The sequence below is a fragment of the Phyllobates terribilis genome, unplaced genomic scaffold (genome assembly GCF_046119375.1).
Source record: "Phyllobates terribilis strain yellow unplaced genomic scaffold, ASM4611937v1 Scaffold_8__6_contigs__length_399053987, whole genome shotgun sequence".
Taxonomy (NCBI): domain Eukaryota; kingdom Metazoa; phylum Chordata; class Amphibia; order Anura; family Dendrobatidae; genus Phyllobates; species Phyllobates terribilis.
In genome coordinates, this window is record NW_027362768.1 from 158,900,655 (window position 1) to 158,919,569 (window position 18,915).

Here is an 18,915-nt window from a genome sequence, read left to right on the forward strand (position 1 = left end):
CTCCCAAGAAAATGAATTGAAAGATATTCTCAGATTTCCGTTTCTACCCCTGAACCTTCCTGGATTAGGTCATCGCACACAGACTCACGTTTTTTCTTTTTCTCTTTACGATCCTGTTTGTGGGAAATCTCTTCGAAGGTCAAAGCCTCGGCCTGCAGGTCCCTCATCTGTGCCAGGACAACGGCGTCATTCCCTCCGCTCTGGACATAGGCGAGCTGGAGAGCGCTGAGTGCAGGAGGAGTACAGGGGGAGTGCGGGAGGAGAGCGGGAGGAGTGCGGGAGGAGAGCAGGAGGAGTGCGGGAGGAGTGCGGGAGGAGTGCGGGAGGAGTGCGAGAGGAGTGCAGGGGGAGAGCGGGAGGAGTGCGGGAGGAGTGCGGGAGAAGTACGGGAGGAGTGCAGGGGGAGTTCGTGAGGAGTGTGAGAGGAGTGCAGGGGGAGTGCAGGAGGAGAGCAGGTGGTGTACAGAAGGAGAGCAGGAGGGGAGAAGGAGGAGAGCAGGAGGAGTGCGAGAGGAGTGCAGGGGGGAGTGCAGAAGGAGAGCAGGAGGTGTACAGAAGGAGAGCAGGAGGGGAGAAGGAGGAGAGCAGGAGGTGTACAGAAGGAGAGCAGGAGGGGACAAGGAGGAGAGCAGGAGGTGTACAGAAGGAGAGAAGGAGGAGAGCAGGAGGAATACAGGAGGAGTGGAGGAGGAGTGCAGGAAGAGTGCAGGAGGAGAGCAGGAAAAGAGAAGGAGGAGAGCAGGAGGAATACAGGAGGAGAGCAGGAGGAGAGCAGGAAAAGAGAAGGAGGAGAGCAGGAGGAATACAGGAGGAGAGCAGGAGGAGAGAAGGAGGAGAGCAGGAGGAATACAGGAAGAGAGCAGGAAGAGAGAAGGAGGAGAGCAGGAAGAGAGAAGGAGGAGAGCAGGAGGAGAGCAGGAGGAATACAGGAAGAGATCAGGAAGAGAGAAGGAGGAGAGCAGGAAGAGAGAAGGAGGAGAGCAGGAAGAGAGAAGGAGGAGAGCAGGAGGAATACAGGAGGAATACAGAAGGAGATGAAGGAGTAGGAGTGGAGGAGGAGAGCAGGAGGAATACAGGAGGAGTGGAGGAGCAGTGCAGAAGGAGTACAGCAGGAGTACAGCCACAGGAATTGTTACTATATGGACACATTGGAACATGATTATTGCCATTAAATACAACACGGATATTACACACCATGCTGATGTGCAGAATTCTAGACTAATATAATTTGTGCATTACCAGACATGTCAGAGATTGTATTGTTATGTGCCCTCTGTGTCTGATGGACGGGAGCATTTGTTAATATGATGAATGTTATCTGGCCCCATTGTCTTGGATGGCTCCGGACTACTCCTCCATTATGTGCTGTGAGTTGTATTGTGCAAATCACCTGATTTCTGAGGAGAGAGTGCTGCCACGGATGGGGAAAGGAACGATGGTGAGCGGAGCTTTCTCCTTCTTCACAGATGTGCTGGATGGACGCTCTTTGTTCACTTTTTCGGTTTTAGCCCTAAAAATAAAATTATCTGTTATCACTGCAACCTAATAAGCATCAATTATATACAATTTATAGCAGACTTGTGTACTTGTACCAAAAAAGATCTCCAACTTTACTGTGATGAGTTAATTTATGGGGGTCTAACTACTGAATCCCCCAATAGTCCGTTGAATCTGCAGTAATGGCGAGATAGGTAAACATCAGGAACTAGTGACATCCCTGCACCCCCTGGAGCCATTACAGGTTAGGCCACCAGAACTCCAGACCAATATCGGTGCGTTTAGCCCACATTAACATAATGTGTATGGGGGGCCTTAACGTCAAATACTGTTTGGTTGGCTTGAAATCTGAAAGGGACTCAGTCAGTACAGAATGACTGATCAAACCATCTGCAGGATCTCGGTGCACCCTTGGTGTGGCCAAACATCTAAGTGCACTTTTCCACCTGCTTGTTTTAATTCGATCTCACCCCCACCTCTTCTCTGAACGACAACTGTGGCTTCACAGAGCCAGAGAAGGGCAGAGATAAAAGGAAAAAAAGTAGGTGAGGAGGTGTACTTAAATGTTTGGCCACACCAAGGGTGCACCGAGAGCCTGTACATGGTTTGAACAGTCATTCTGTGACTTTGTAACAACCTCGTACCTGCTCTCTGACTGGATGAGCACCACCTGGTCCCTGAGAGCATCGAGGGCCAGTTGGTTTTTCTCCTCTTGAGCCTTTAATTCTAGGAGCATCTGCTCGATGTGGTTGGTGGAGCTGCTGCTGCTGGCGACGTCAGACAGGCGCTGGCGGATTTCTGCAAATGGAAACAAAAGTCTGATTCAATGAGATTAAAATCCAGGTAACTGGAAGGATCGGCCACAAGACATGAGGTCACATAATGTCATTGTCAATAATATCTGGACTCAGGGTTATGGGTGACTGATCCTGAATTGGGGTCCTCTTTATGGGATTTTGGAAAGCTCAAATTATTCTTACTTTGTAAGTCAAAAAAAAAAAAAATCAATCTCCCCTTCCCCAGGACTGATGCCTCATGTGCAGCCTGGATGCTTGTGCTGTACCAACCTTCTCTCTGCATCTCCAGAGCCTGGTTTCGTGCCTGGATGTCAGCGAGGTGGCGTTCATGGGCCTCAGTCATTTCCAGGACGCGTTCTCGGTACTCTCTATCCCAGTGGGAGGAAAGTCCATGCTCACCCTGCGATGAGTCAATGATGGCGCTTATTAGGGGTCAGTTATAGCTTTGCAGTTTCAGAGACTATAATATTCATAGCGTCTTCCCAGGATAGGCCACCAATACCTGATAGGTGGGGGTCCGACTACTGCCACCGCCGGACAGATGGCTGCACTCTTTCCTTGTATACTAGGCACTGCGCCATAGATTTGGTAGTGGCTGCCTGGTAGTCGGGTCCACTGTTATTATAGTCTCAGAAAACCCCGACAAGTGGAAATTTCTATCAGTAAAGACCTTATACACCTGAGACATCCCTATTAAAACCCAGCCCCAGTACATATGGACATTACAGAGGTATAGCCCTTTGTATTGATTCCTGTCTTCTTTCTTGCATCTGTGCTTTACATGGAAGTCCAATCATTTCCAATGAGCATAATGTGGTTCTGCCACTGACAGATAATTCGGGGTCCTTTGTTTATCAGTTAGTTTCCAGGAGACCCATCAAATGAAGAGCGGGAACAACTCCCTTAAAGCCAAATTACTCTCCCCCTACAGGTATCGTCATTCCTCCATCATTACCTGAAGTTGAATGGATCGTAGAGTCGGGACAGAAACCTCCAGGGATTTCCTCAACTTGTGAAACTAGGAAAGAAGAAAAAGAAAGACATTATAAAGCCTGGATCTGTGGAGCATCAGGTCTATGACCCCTACAATGTGGTGCTGTATACAGCTATAACTACTGTGTACGGATATATTATGTGGCCTTAATCACCCGCAATGTCATCATCATCGGGGATAATGGCACCCGTCACCTACCTCCTCCGTCAGGGTCATTAATGCTCTGCTGTCGGTGAGGGTCCCTGGCTGCGCCCCGTATTCACCCATCAGAAGCTGCTCCCGCTCGTTCAGCAGGTTCTCTTTTGCCCTCAGTCGGGCGATGCTGTCTCGGGTCTACGGCACAGAAGACGGGCTCGTTACAGTCATATCGTCGGTCCAACGAGAAGAGACTCAAGCCAAACTATGTGCATTATCGGTAATGTTTTCTCTGGATCCAGTAGGGTCCGCCATAGACCCTAATATGAAGTGCCCCCCACTAAATATAAATCATTGAGTAAAGCCCAATTCACACATCTGTGTGTCACGAGTACGGACTGTGATTCAAGGAACGGCCATGGGTCTCCAGACCCCAACTTGACAGCCTCATAGGCAAATATAAAGCTGTCGAGTTTGGCTCAGGAGACCCCTGACCGGTCCATGAATCACGGTCCGTTCTTAGACTGTGACACATGAGCGTGTGAATGAGGCTTAAAGCTGTGGAAAAAAGCAATGATCGCTCCTGGGAAAGCTGAGTGACAACGAATCCAGGGAGAGCGGCACTCAACTTACCCTGAGACATCAGACAGATTCTCGTCCAGGAAATATTGACCTCACTGGGGTCTCCAATCTGAGGGTCTTCAGCCATCGCAAAATTGCATAAAGCAAACTAAACTGCTGGTCTGCTGAAGGTAAAAGTGAACATGTGGCTCCTGCTCACCTGGAAATCCGGGGTCTCGGCAATGCGTGGGAACTCCCTGGCAGCAGATACTCGTGGGTGGACCCCTGTGCCGGCGTAGCGGGAGCTCAGGACGGTCGGGTCCCCGATTTGGCTTCCAATACAGAATTTCTCTCTGTGTTTCTCCAGGAGCGAGAAGGAGCGAAAAGCCATATTACAGTTGTGGCAGCGGTGACTGCCCAGGTCCGACATTCTGCCTGCAGGACGGGAAAGGAGGCAGCCGTGAGGTGGGCTCAGTGTGACGCATTGTGGAGGTGTCCTGTGGGCGAGAGAAGCTGGGGGCTGCAATGCTACCCCAAACTTAGGAAGAAAGACGTAAAGATCTGCAGATTCCACATGGGTCACTACTATCCCCCCCAGGTTCCCTACTATCCCCCTTGGGGGTCAATATTATCCCCCCCGGGGTCACTAAAATCCCCCCAGTGTCACTATTATCTCTCCCGGGGTCACTACAATCCCCCCAGGGTCACTACAATCCCCACCGGAGTCACTTCTATCCCCCCGCAGTCACTATTATCCTTTCCAGGGTCACTACTATCTCTCCCGGGGTCACTACTATCCCCCCTCGGGGTCACTACTATCCCTCCCGGGGTCACTATTATCCCCCCTGGGGTCACCAATCCCTCCCGGGGTCACTATTATCCCCCCTGGGGTCACCAATCCCTCCCGGGGTCACTATTATCCCCCCTGGGGTCACCAATCCCTCTCAGCGACCCAAACTGCGGCTTTACATCCGGCACTACTCACATCTCATACAAGTGCCTGAGGCAGCCACTGCCATCCAAGGGGACTCATCATCTACAGGGTCACCCACACCCCAATACTGGTCACTGTCACTATTATGGGGTCACACACACACCCCAATACTGGTCACTGTCACTATTACAGGGTCACACACACCCAATACTGATCACAGTCACTATTACGGGGTCGCCCACACCCCAATACTGATCACTGTCACTATTACGGGGTTACCCACACCCCAATACTGCAATACTGGTCACTGTCACTATTACAAGGTCACCCACACCCCAATACTGGTCACTGTCACTATTATGGGGTCACACACACACCCCAATACTGGTCACTGTCACTATTACAGGGTCACACACACCCAATACTGATCACAGTCACTATTACGGGGTCGCCCACACCCCAATACTGATCACTGTCACTATTACGGGGTTACCCACACCCCAATACTGCAATACTGGTCACTGTCACTATTACAAGGTCACCCACACTCCAATATTGATCACTGTCACTATTACATGGTCACCCACACCTCAATACTGGTCAATGTCTCTATTACCGGGTCACCCACACCCCAATACTGATCACCGTTACTATGATGGGGTCACCCACAACCCAATACTGGTCAATGTCACTATTACAGGGTCACCCACACCCCAATACTAATCACTGTCACTATTACAGGGTCACCTACACCCCAATACTGGTCACTGTCAATATTACAGGGTCACCCACACCCCAATAGTGCAATACTGGTCACTATTACAGGGTCACACACACCCCAATACTGATCACTGTCACTATTATGGGGTCACCCACATCCCAATACTGGTCACTGTCACTATTACAGGGTCACACACACCCCAATACTGATCACTGTCACTATTACAGGGTCACACACACCCCAATACTGATCACTGTTACTATTACAGGGTCACACACACCCCAATACTAATCACTGTCACTATTACAGGGTCACCCACTCCCCAATACTGGTCACTGTCAATATTACAGGGTCACCCACACCCCAATACTGGTCATTGTCACTATTACAGGGTCACACACACCCCAATACTGATCACTGTTACTATTACAGGGTCACACACACCCCAATACTGATCACTGTTACTATTACAGGGTCACACACACCCCAATACTAATCACTGTCACTATTACAGGGTCACCCACACCCCAATACTGGTCATTGTCACTATTACAGGGTCACACACACCCCAATACTGATCACTGTTACTATTACAGGGTCACACACACCCCAATACTAATCACTGTCACTATTACAGGGTCACACACACCCCAATACTGATCACTGTTACTATTACAGGGTCACACACACCCCAATACTAATCACTGTCACTATTACAGGGTCACCCACACCCCAATACTGGTCATTGTCACTATTACAGGGTCACCCACACCCCAATACTGGTTACTGTCAATATTACAGGGTCACCCACACCCCAATACTGGTCATTGTCACTATTACAGGGTCACACACACCCCAATACTGATCACTGTCACTATTATGGGGTCACACACACACCCCAATACTGATCACTGTCACTATTACGGGGTTACCCACACCCCAATACTGCAATACTGGTCACTGTCACTATTACAAGGTCACCCACACTCCAATATTGATCACTGTCACTATTACATGGTCACCCACACCTCAATACTGGTCAATGTCTCTATTACCGGGTCACCCACACCCCAATACTGATCACCGTTACTATGATGGGGTCACCCACAACCCAATACTGGTCAATGTCACTATTACAGGGTCACCCACACCCCAATACTAATCACTGTCACTATTACAGGGTCACCCACACCCCAATACTGGTCACTGTCAATATTACAGGGTCACCCACACCCCAATAGTGCAATACTGGTCACTGTCACTATTACAGGGTCACACACACCCCAATACTGATCACTGTCACTATTATGGGGTCACCCACATCCCAATACTGGTCACTGTCACTATTACAGGGTCACACACACCCCAATACTGATCACTGTCACTATTACAGGGTCACACACACCCCAATACTGATCACTGTTACTATTACAGGGTCACACACACCCCAATACTAATCACTGTCACTATTACAGGGTCACACACACCCCAATACTGGTCATTGTCACTATTACAGGGTCACACACACCCCAATACTGATCACTGTTACTATTACAGGGTCACACACACCCCAATACTAATCACTGTCACTATTACAGGGTCACCCACTCCCCAATACTGGTCATTGTCACTATTACAGGGTCACACACACCCCAATACTGATCACTGTTACTATTACAGGGTCACACACACCCCAATACTAATCACTGTCACTATTACAGGGTCACCCACACCCCAATACTGGTCATTGTCACTATTACAGGGTCACACACACCCCAATACTGATCACTGTTACTATTACAGGGTCACACACACCCCAATACTGATCACTGTTACTATTACAGGGTCACACACACCCCAATACTAATCACTGTCACTATTACAGGGTCACACACACCCCAATACTGATCACTGTTACTATTACAGGGTCACACACACCCCAATACTAATCACTGTCACTATTACAGGGTCACCCACACCCCAATACTGGTCATTGTCACTATTACAGGGTCACCCACACCCCAATACTGATCACTGTCACTATTATGGGGTCACCCACATCCCAATACTGATCACTGCCACTATTAAAGGGTCGCACACACCCCAATACTGATCACTGTCACTATTACGGGGTCGCACACACCCCAATACTGATCACTTATACTATTACAGGGTCACCCACACCCCAATACTGATCTCTGTCACTATTATAGGCTCACCCACATCCCAATACTGATCACTGTCACTATTATGGGGTCACCCACATCCCAATACTGATCACCGTCACTATTATAGGCTCACCCACATCCCAATACTGATCACCGTCACTATTATGGGGTCACCCACACCCCAATACTGGTCACTGTCACTATTATGGGGTCACCCGCACTCCAATACTGATCACCGTCACTATTACGGGGTCGCACACACCCCAATACTGATCACTGTCACTATTACGGGGTCGCACACACCCCAATACTGATCACTGTCACTGGAACGCCTGGTCCACTCCCGTCTAATCCGCTATCTCTCAGACAACTCTCTTCTTGACCCTTTACAATCTGGTTTCCACTCTTTACATTCTACTGAAACTGCCCTCACTAAAGTCTCTAATGATCTACTAACAGCTAAATCTAATGGTCACTACTCCCTGCTGATTCTCCTGGATCTCTCTGCAGCATTTGACACTGTGGATCACCAGCTCCTCCTCACTATGCTCCGCACTATTGGCCTCAAGGACACGGTTCTCTCCTGGTTCTCCTCTTATCTCTCTGACCGCTCCTTCTCTGTGTCTTTTGCCGGCTCCTCCTCCTCCCTACTTCCTCTTACTGTCGGGGTTCCTCAAGGATCAGTCCTAGGCCCCCTTCTTTTCTACTTATACATTGCTCCCATTGGACAAACAATCAGCAGATTTGGTTTTCAGTACCATCTCTATGCTGATGACACCCAATTATACACCTCTGCTCCGGACATCACCCCTGCATTACTACAAAAGACCAGTGATTGTCTTTCTGCTGTGTCTAACATTATGTCCTCCCTGTGTCTAAAACTGAATCTGTCAAAAACTAAAAAATACGTTTCCTCCCTCCACTAACCTACCTGTGCCCGATATTGCCATCTCCGTTTGTGGCTCAACCATTACTCCCCAGCTACAAGCCCGCTGTCTTGGGGTCATTTTTGATTCAGATCTTTCTTTCACTCCTCACATCAAATCACTCGCTCGTTCATGTCATCTACACCTCAAAAACATCTCAAGAATCAGGACTTTTCTCACCTTTGACTCGGCAAAAACTCTTACTGTCGCTCTTATTCATTCTCGTCTTGACTATTGCAACGCTCTACTAATCGGTCTCCCTCTTACTAAACTCTCCCCTCTCCAATCCGTCCTGAACGCAGCAGCCAGGATCATATTCCTCGCCAACCGCTACACCGATGCCTCTTCCCTGTGCCAGTCATTGCATTGGTTGCCCATCCAATATAGAGTTCGTTTTAAACTTATCACGCTTACCCACAAAGCGCTCCATGCTTCAGTACCCCCCTACATCTCCTCCCTTGTCTCAGTCTACCACCCTACACGTGCCCTCCGTTCTGCAAATGACTTGAAACTAAAATCCTCCATAATCCGAACTTCCCACTCCCGTCTCCAAGATTTCTCGCGTGCTGCGCCAATTCTCTGGAATGCACTACCCAGGACAGTTCGATTAATTCCCAATACCCACAGTTTCAAGCGAACCCTAAAAACACATTTCTTTAGACTGGCGTATCGCCTAAACACACTCTGTCCATCCCAGCTTTCCCCCATATTAAAATCTTCTTCAACTTCGGGTTCAAACCAACCATGCACATAAAAGCCTCTGTCAGGACTGCACACATACTGGCTGGCGACCAGTCCATGTATTATTATTTATCCTATTCAGTATATCAAGGCTGCATTATACAATATATGTACTTTTTACCTTTTGTGTCTCCCCCACTTCCTCATAGACTGTAAGCTTGCGAGCAGGGCCCTCACTCCGTTCGATATGAGATATGCTTATTCTGTATTGTCTGTATAAGTCCCCCCTAAAATTTGTAAAGTGCTGCGGAATATGTTGGCGCTATAAAAATAAACTTATTATTATTATTATTATTACAGGGTCACCCGCACTCCAATACTGATCACCGTCACTATTATGGGGTCACACACACACCCCAATACTGGTCACTGTCACTATTACAGGGTCACACACACCCAATACTGATCACAGTCACTATTACGGGGTCGCCCACACCCCAATACTGATCACTGTCACTATTACAGGGTCACCCGCACTCCAATACTGATCACCGTCACTATTACGGGGTCGCACACACCCCAATACTGATCACTGTCACTATTACAGGGTCACCCGCACTCCAATACTGATCACCGTCACTATTACGGGGTCGCACACACCCCAATACTGATCACAGTCACTATTACAGGGTCACCCACATCCCAATACTGATCACCGTCACTATTATAGGCTCACCCACATCCCAATACTGATCACCGTCACTATTATGGGGTCACCCACACCCCAATACTGGTCACTGTCACTATTATGGGGTCACCCGCACTCCAATACTGATCACCGTCACTATTACGGGGTCGCACACACCCCAATACTGGTCACTGTCACTATTATGGGGTCACCCGCACTCCAATACTGATCACTGTCACTATTACAGAGTCACCCACACCCCAATACTGATCACTGTCACTATTACAGAGTCACCCACACCCCAATACTGCTTACTGTAACTATTACAGGGTCACCCACACCCCAATACTGCTTACTGTAACTATTACAGGGTCACTCACACCCCAATACTGATCACTGTCACTATTATGGGGTCACCCACACCCCAACACTGATGACCGTTACTAATAAGGGTCTCTGGTACCTCACCTGGGTCACCGTCGTTCCTAGGGGGTCACTTCGTTGTCCGCACTCGGGCTGCAGAGTTTAGGTGAAGTTTGGTGGAAGCGGCGCTGGTCTCCATGGAGACGGCGGGAAGGGACGGGGGCGGAGTCTGGTCCTTACACTGAGCTCTGATTGGGGCGTGCAGTAGTTCGGCCGTACCATTACTGCTCGAGTGGGGGGGGGGGGGGTGTCATGTCTGGCTGATGACGCTGGTCCTGTACAACAAGTCGCAGTGTTAATTTCTGTGAAACGCCGGACCCTTCTCATTACACAGCAGAGCGCGGGCTGTGGAGCAATGAAGACAGCGCTCCTACTGCCAATAGCGACCAATCAGATCAGAGCTCTCATATGTACTAGGCAGGAAAATCAGTGAAAGCTGCGACCTGATTGGTTGTTATGACGATGGCAGCAGTATGTAGGCTGCCTTATTTACACTTGTATTCTAAGGGCTTTTCCTTCCTTGTGGCCATTTTTTTTTTCTTGTATGTATTTTTGACTAAAAATCATTTTTGGAATTGGGTTTCATTAAAAATGTTGCACCGTTTGCCCTCTCTACTCTCTGTTAGGATGAGTTAACTGAGAATCCATCAGTGAGCTCATTCTGATAAGAGAGTTCATAACTCTGTTATCTATCCTCATCTGACCTCCTCTCAGGTGATTTATGACCACAGAGCACAGCAAAGTAGACTGTGCTTCCAAGCAAAGAGCCTGTAAAGGCAAAATGGTACAAAATGTTTAACGAAACCAAATTACAAAAATTATTTATAGCCCTAAATACATGCATTTAATTAAAAAAAAGCCCCCAGAGGTGGACAACCCCCTTAAATTCTGCTTGCTCGAATGGAAACCAAGAGGGACCATTTAGCGGAGTTCACACTGGCGGTTGAGTCCTGTTTATAGCAACGGAAAAGCAAATGTAATTTTGGAACCTGAGAAAATGGTACACCAGTATAATAAAAGGAAACATTCCAGATTTCTTTTTTTATTCACATAAAACATCAGAAAAACTTCAGAAACAATCCCAGCGTCCACTTCAGACGAGTTTTGGACCGGTTACGGCCCTTATGTGATAAACCCCAATCTGTAGTAAAAAAAAGAAAAAAATTGAAATATTGCAATTTTCACACCGGTCACTTCGGCTTTCTTTTACGGTACGTGCACATGTTAAGTAGTTGCAGCAGACATTTTTGCACCAAAAAAAGTGACTCTCCGCAGGAAAAACGCTGCATTTTTTTTTTTTATTTCCCGCATTCACTTGAATGAGTGTAAAACGCTGCAAAAACAATGAAAGAATTGCCACGGTTGCAGACATGGAACTGCTTCAAATCTGCAAGGAAAAAATGCAGTGTGTGCACGAGACTTCAGAAAGTCATTCTCATTCAAACTCTTCATGTTGCTGAGACTGTAAGATGCTTTTTTTTTCTGAGGGAAAAACACAATGTGTGAACAAGCCCTTAGACTCCAACTTCCTGTTGTTTCAGGAAACATCAAATGTACGTTATCACAATGGTCGGATCCAGACCCTATGTTTTGTATTGTAGCATCTAATGAGCGTGTGCAAAGGTCATTGTGAAGAGAGGTAGAGGTAAGCTGTGATATCACCTATTGTGATTGGTGGATCCCGTATTATCTCCTGTATAATATAGGTGTTATCAGTCATTGTACAGGAAGGGGGAGGCGGTGAGCCGTGACATCACCTATTGTGAATGGTGGATCCAGTGTTATCTACTGTATATAGAGGTGTTATCAGTCATTGTACAGGAGGAGGAGGCGGTGAGCCGTGACATCACCTATTGTGAATGGTGGATCCAGTGTTATCTACTGTATATAGAGGAGCTATCAGTCATTGTACAGGAGGGAGAGGAAACTGTGTCATCACCTATTGTGAATGGTGGATCCTGTGTTATCTACTGTATATAGAGGTGTTATCAGTCATTGTACAGGAGGAGGAGATGAGCGGTGATATCACCTATTGTGAATGGTGGATCCAGTGTTATCTACTGTATATAGAGGTGTTATCAGTCATTGTACAGGAGGAGGAGGTGAGCTGTGACATCACCTATTGTGAATGGTGGATCCTGTGTTATCTACTGTATATAGAGGTGTTATCAGTCATTGTACAGGAGGGGGAGGAGGTGAGCTGTGACACCACCTATTGTGAATGGTGGATCCTGTGTTATCTACTGCAGGGTTCCCCAACTCCAGTCCTCAAGGCCCACCAACAGGTCATGTTTTCAGGATTTCCTTAGTATTGCACAGGTGATAATCCCATCACCTGCACAGGCAACAATCCCATCACCTGTGCAATACTAAGGAAATCCTGAAAACATGACCTGTTGGTGGGCCTTGAGGACTGGAGTTGGGGAACCCTGATCTACTGTATATAGAGGTGTTATCAGTCATTGTACAAGAGGGGGAGGAGGTGAGCTGTGACATCACCTATTGTGAGTGGTTGATCCTGTGTTATCTACTGTATATAGAGGTGTTATCACTCATTGTACAGGAGCAGGAGGTGAGCTGTGATATCACCTACTGTGAATGGTGGATCCTGAAGTAAGAGTAATCAGTCCAAAACACGGTGGATGTAGGATTTTTTTTTTCTGAAACTTTTCTGTTTTTAATTTCACAATAATAAAGATGGGATTTTTGTGTCTTCTCATTTGTATGAAATGCAAGATACGGGTGAGTTAATTTTTTTTTTCTGCCATTTTCAAACCCACGAAGGTCACATAAAGCAAACAGAAGACTATGACACTGTCAGACCCATCGGTCAATAGATAATGGTGGTAACGGAAAGAAACACAAGATTTAATGGATACATCAAGAATAATGGCAAAATGGAAAAACATTCATTCATACTTCCATTCATAGTAGAATTGTTTTACTTTTTGGCCCTTTAAATAAGTAAAAAAACAAAACAAAACACATACCCATTGTATCTTAGTTTTTTTTTTTCTGCTCAGCCTTTAAATGTACCTGTATGCAACCCAGATGTTCCTCTGAAGCTGCAACAAATTGACAGGTCCTACATTTTGTAATCCCTTCTAAACCAGACCCATCAATTATAACTTAACTATTAATTTTGAGGAGGAAAAAGGTATTTTTATTTAGTCAAGATTAAAAAGAACAATTTTTTTATTTTTTTTAAATAAAACCTTTAGAACTGCCAATGTTAGAAACATAATAAAAGATAGTGAAATGCAGGATATTTTTTCCTTAGACAATATATAACATATGTTCCCGACGTCCCACATGTGGCACTTTCTCTTAGCAACCATGTCCTAATAATAAAGTTCTGGAACTTTCCTTCTACATATCTGCAGATCACATTGGTTGCAGATATTTCGGTGACGGCCTCATTCAGCTAAACAGTTTCCAGAAATCTATGAAGGAGCGGCAGTAATAGCCTCATGCACACACGAAGAATGGTTTAGTTGCAGAAATTTCACTCAGAACAATTATTCATCCAGGAATTCCATGTCAGTCTCTTTGATAATTAAATATTCAACAGAATAAAGTTATTGTAACTTTTTCACACTTTGGTCTGTGTGATTTTGTGGCACTGTTTATAAGAGCCCAAGAACATGAATTCTTCCCATGACAAACTTAAAAGGGGTTGTCAAGCTTTGACATGGAATCATTCTATGTGACTGCAGGAGAGTGAATCCTCACATTGTGTGCACAATCAGGATTTTCCAGTTCCAGGTTACCACGTGTGTGTGCAACTTGCATACTGCATACTCACATTCCAACTAGACGTGCTAAATACAAGTGAATTGAGAAAGGTCGGACATGTCGAGTCGGAATGTGTTGCTGGAATTATGTAAATCGCATGAACGCGGTAACATAACGCCCGGTCTCGCTGCCGACACCGCAGAATCCTGACAGCACGCAATGTGCACGATTTGAGGTTTTATAAGTCTGCAGTCACATAGATTAACTGCAAACTTTCGTGCCAAACCTGGAAAAAGCCTTTAAAGTGAACCAGTGTGTTCTCTGGAATCAGCACAGGCTGCTGCCCAAACTCACCTGATTCTCAATCACTGGTTTGAAAACTGTAGCCATCTGGTAGGAGTCTAGAATATGACGGTATGTGTAGGAGCAATTGGGTAGGGGTAGACCTAAGACATAAATTTCCGATCGCTGGGGGCTCCACTGTGCTACCCCAAGAACAGGCTCTAGAAATCCACATCTGAATGGAGCAGAGGTAGAGCATGCACAACTCCACGCATTCACTAATGGGGTTTTCCAAAACTAAATGTTAGGAGGCAGAAACATTCCCCACCACAATGAACGTTGTAATTTACTTACATTAGCAAAAGTACCTGCTTTCCCCACTAGTTTATAGCGGTCACTTAACCTCACTTTTATCCAATGGGATCCGGCCGTGTTTACCAGTCACATGAGGTACAGACACATTACACCAGCCCTGTATTGCATTTTGGGGCATCAATATGTAGTAAAAAACGGAGCATGTGTGGACTAAGCCGCAAGTTAAAGGGCTGGTCTAATGTCTGCACACCATGTGACCGGAAAACATGGCCGGATCACAAGAGAAGAGGGGGTCATGTGCCCGCTGTAAAAAAGTGGGCAAACCAGGTTGTTTTACTACTGTAGGTAAATTACAAAAGTTCATTGTGGAGGGGAATTTCACGGCCTACTAGGTCAAGAGGGTTTTCCCAAAAATAACATCTTTTTAAGCGTGCTCTTTATGTGTGGCGTGCGAAGAGAAAAAAAATCTATACATATTTTGTAATATAAAGAATCATTAAAAAATATTTAAAAAAAATAATAATTATATATAATATATTGAATTAGAAATATATACAATATTTTATATATAAAAAATAAACTTTAAAAAAGACGGATTTTGGTAAGACCTTACCTGTAAAATCCTTTTCAGCGAAGGAAGGAAGGGAGACACAGATCCATTACTAGTGGGTAGGCTGAGCCCCACAGGATAGTTCACCTCAGATTAGAAAAAAGTGACGACCGGCCCCTCCAGCTTAGGCTCCTCCTACTCCCATGTCCTTCAGTCCGTACAGAAGCTAAGGAAGAGCAGACAACACCAGCGGAACAACACAACCCCTTCCGAAAATTCAGAAATGCGAGAGAACAGGTTATGCATATAACAGAAAAAACACACAGTCCCAGGCACTACTCACTGGACCTGACAACTGCGATGAGCTGGCAATGCTGGAACAGAGCCCTAGCGCGCCGACCCCAGCCTAGATGACCGTCATCAGAGAGGAGTCGCGCCGCATCTGGAAAACAATAATACACTTCTGCCAAGGGAGGGTGCTCTGTCTCCCTTCCTTCCCTCGCTGAAAAGGATTTTACAGGTAAGGTCTTACCAAAATCCGTCTTTCAGCAGCAGAAGGGAAGGGAGACACAGATCCATTACTAGTGGGACGTCCCAAAGCAGTCCAGAACTCAAGGGTGGGAAACAGTGGCAGAATCGGCAACACCCCAACAACTTAGTCAAGCGCGCAACAAGCGCCAAAACTAGATAAAGAGATAACCTAAACCACCGCCGCCTGCAGGACCCTGCGTCCCAAGGCTGCATCGGCGGAAGTACTCACGTCCACTTTATAAAATGTAGTAAAAGTGTGAACAGAGCGCCAGGTAGCCGCCCGGCAGAGCTGCGCTGCCGAGGCCCCCTGACGAAAAGCCCACGACGAACCAACAGCTCTCGTGGAATGAGCTCGAACCTTAACCGGACAAGGCTCGCCCTTGAGCCGGTACGCTTCCAGGATAGCCGAACGTATCCACCGAGCTATAGTGTCCTTGGAGGCCCGCTGACCACGCCAACGACCAGCAGGAATCACAAAAAGAGAGTCCGACTTCCGAAACCCTTGCGTGATTGAAAGATAGAACTTCAAAGCCCGCACCAAATCCAACGAGTGCAAGGCTCGCTCCTTTGGACTTTTCAGATTTGGACAGAGGGAGGGCAACACGATGTCCTGATTGACGTGGAAACGCGACACCACTTTAGGCAAAAAATAGCCACGGGTACGAAGCACCACGCGATCCGAGTGGAACTCCAGAAAAGGGGGCGAGCAAGACAGTGCCGCCAACTCAGAAACCCTTCTCAAAGAGGTGACCGCCACCAGGAAGGCCACCTTCCAAGAAAATAAGTAAAGCGTAGCTGAATCCATAGGCTCAAACGGCCCATGCTGAAGAGCCTCCAAGACTAGATTGAGCCGCCAAGGAGCCACAAACGCCCTTCGAGGCGGAAACTGACGTGCAACCCCGCGAAAAAAAGAGCGCACATCTCTGCGCGAGGCAATAGCCTTCCGAAAAAGCACGGATAGTGCAGATACCTGACCCCGCAAGGTACCAACCGCCAGACCCTTGGCCAAACCACATTGCAGAAAAGCCAATAAGTTGGGAATGGAAAAAACCCTCGGGTTCCTTGACGATCCAGAACACCATGAATAGAAGGCCTCCCAAGTTCTGTGATAAATCCTAGTCGTAGCTGGACCTCTGGCCGCCCGCAAGGTGGCAATGACCTCGGCCGAAAACCCACGACGGGTCAAGATCTCGGTCTCAAGTGCCACGCCGTCAAACGAAGCGACTTCAGGTCCGGATGACGAATGGGCCCTTGGGTTAACAGGTCCAGGCGAAGAGGCAGTGGAAACGGAGGCGCCGCCAGAAGAGACACCAGCATTGAATACCATGCCCTCCGCGGCCAATCCGGCGCCACCAAAATTGCCGGAATTCGTTCGAGTTTGATCCGCCGGATGACCAGAGGAAGGAAGGATACCGGCGGAAACACGTAGATCAACTCGAACTGGTCCCACGGGGCCACCAGAGCATCTACCGCCACAGCCTACGAGTCCCTGTACCTGGACATGAACGTCGGAATCCTGGCGTTCAGCCTGGATGCTATCAAGTCCACCTGGGGAGTCCCCCAACGGGAGCACAGCAGTGTAAAAACTTCCGGATGAAGACTCCATTCTCCGGGGTCCACCTGTTCGCGACCGAGGAAGTCCGCCGTGATATTCAGCACTCCTGGGAAGTGAATCACGGAGATGGCTAGGACCCTGGACTCGGCCCATACCAGGATCCGAGAGACCTCCATCATGAGTCTGGACCGGCAGACCGCTCAAGGGGACCGTCCAATGTCGGAGGCAGAGAAAAATCGCTCTCAACTCCAGGATGTTGATCGGCAGAGACGACTCCTCTGAGGAACAGACCCCCTGAACCCAGAGATCGTTCCAAACCCCCCCCCCCCAGCCAGTCAGGCTGGCATCGGTGGTAATGACCGACCACCGTGGGAGGAGGAAGGATTTCCCCAGGGATAAAGCCTCCGGACGTAACCACCATCCAAGAGACTCTCGCACCCTGCGGGAGATACCGACACAGCGATCTAGCGAGGCCGGCGATCGGTCCCAACGGGTCAGAATAAGATTTTGGAGACCCCGGGAATGAAATTGTGCAAACGGTACCGCTTCCATTGGTGCCACCATCAGACCCAGAAGGCGTATACACTTCCGAAGGGACATCGCCATCGCCGACCTCATATCCTGGACATGGTGACGAAGGTTTGCTTGTTTGTCCGGAGGCAGGGACACCACTGCTCGTACCGTGTCGAAATGCATCCCCAAGAACAGGATTGACTGCGACGGCTCCAAAGACGACTTCTTCCAATTGACCAGCCACCCGAAGTCCTCCAGGTGCTGAAGGGAGAGATCGCGAGCAGTCACCGCCTCCTCCGCTGTGGGTGACACAATTAACAGGTCGTCCAGGTAGGGAAGAATCGTAACTCCTTGCCTTCGAAGGAGCGCCATGAGCGGCGCCAGAATTTTTGTAAAAACCCTGGGCGCCGAGGCCAACCCGAATGGTAAGGCCACAAACTGGTAATGGGCCTGACCTATGGTGAAACGCAGGAAGCGCTGGTGAGCCCTGCCGATAGGGACATGCAAATAGGCGTCGCGGATGTCAATCGACACCAAGAAATCGTACTGCGACAGGGCCGCCACGACAGAGCGAAGAGACTCCATACGGAATTTCCGGGTCCGGACATGAACATTCAATTCTTTGAGGTCCAGAATGGGGCGAAACTTGTCCTCCTTTTGGGGGACCACAAAAAGGTTGGAGTAAAACCCCCTTCCCCGGTCCTCAGGCGGAACCGAAACCACCACACCCTGCTGCAGAAGAGAGTCGACCTCCCGCAGCAGTGCGGCAGCCAGCTTGGGCTCGGACGGGATGCGTGACTGACTAAATCTGTCCGGGGGTCGAGAATGAAACTATGAAATAGCCTGCCGACATAACCCGCGTCACCCAGGCGTCCGGTACGTTGGACGCCCAAATCGACCCGAATTGAA

The 18,915-nt window shown here is 47.9% G+C and overlaps 1 protein-coding gene across 2 annotated transcripts in view; it reads right to left on the minus strand.

Moving 5' to 3' along the window:
• Window positions 1–10,756, minus strand: part of CCDC17 (coiled-coil domain containing 17) — a 71,217-nt gene extending 60,461 nt beyond the window's left edge. Inside the window, exons 1-8 of one of the 2 annotated variants that reach the window (XM_073643604.1) lie at window positions 10,571–10,755; window positions 4,205–4,419; window positions 3,487–3,621; window positions 3,250–3,312; window positions 2,565–2,694; window positions 2,142–2,295; window positions 1,391–1,510; window positions 89–225 (exon numbers count right to left, since the gene is read on the minus strand). In XM_073643604.1, the coding sequence (XP_073499705.1) occupies window positions 89–225; window positions 1,391–1,510; window positions 2,142–2,295; window positions 2,565–2,694; window positions 3,250–3,312; window positions 3,487–3,621; window positions 4,205–4,414 (949 nt within the window). In that variant the 5' untranslated portion in view covers window positions 4,415–4,419; window positions 10,571–10,755. Of the gene's footprint in view, window positions 1–88; window positions 226–1,390; window positions 1,511–2,141; window positions 2,296–2,564; window positions 2,695–3,249; window positions 3,313–3,486; window positions 3,622–4,204; window positions 4,420–10,570 lie in introns of both variants that reach the window. The other variant, XM_073643605.1, reaches the window with a different exon arrangement.
• Between the last annotated feature and the right edge of the window lie 8,159 nt (window positions 10,757–18,915).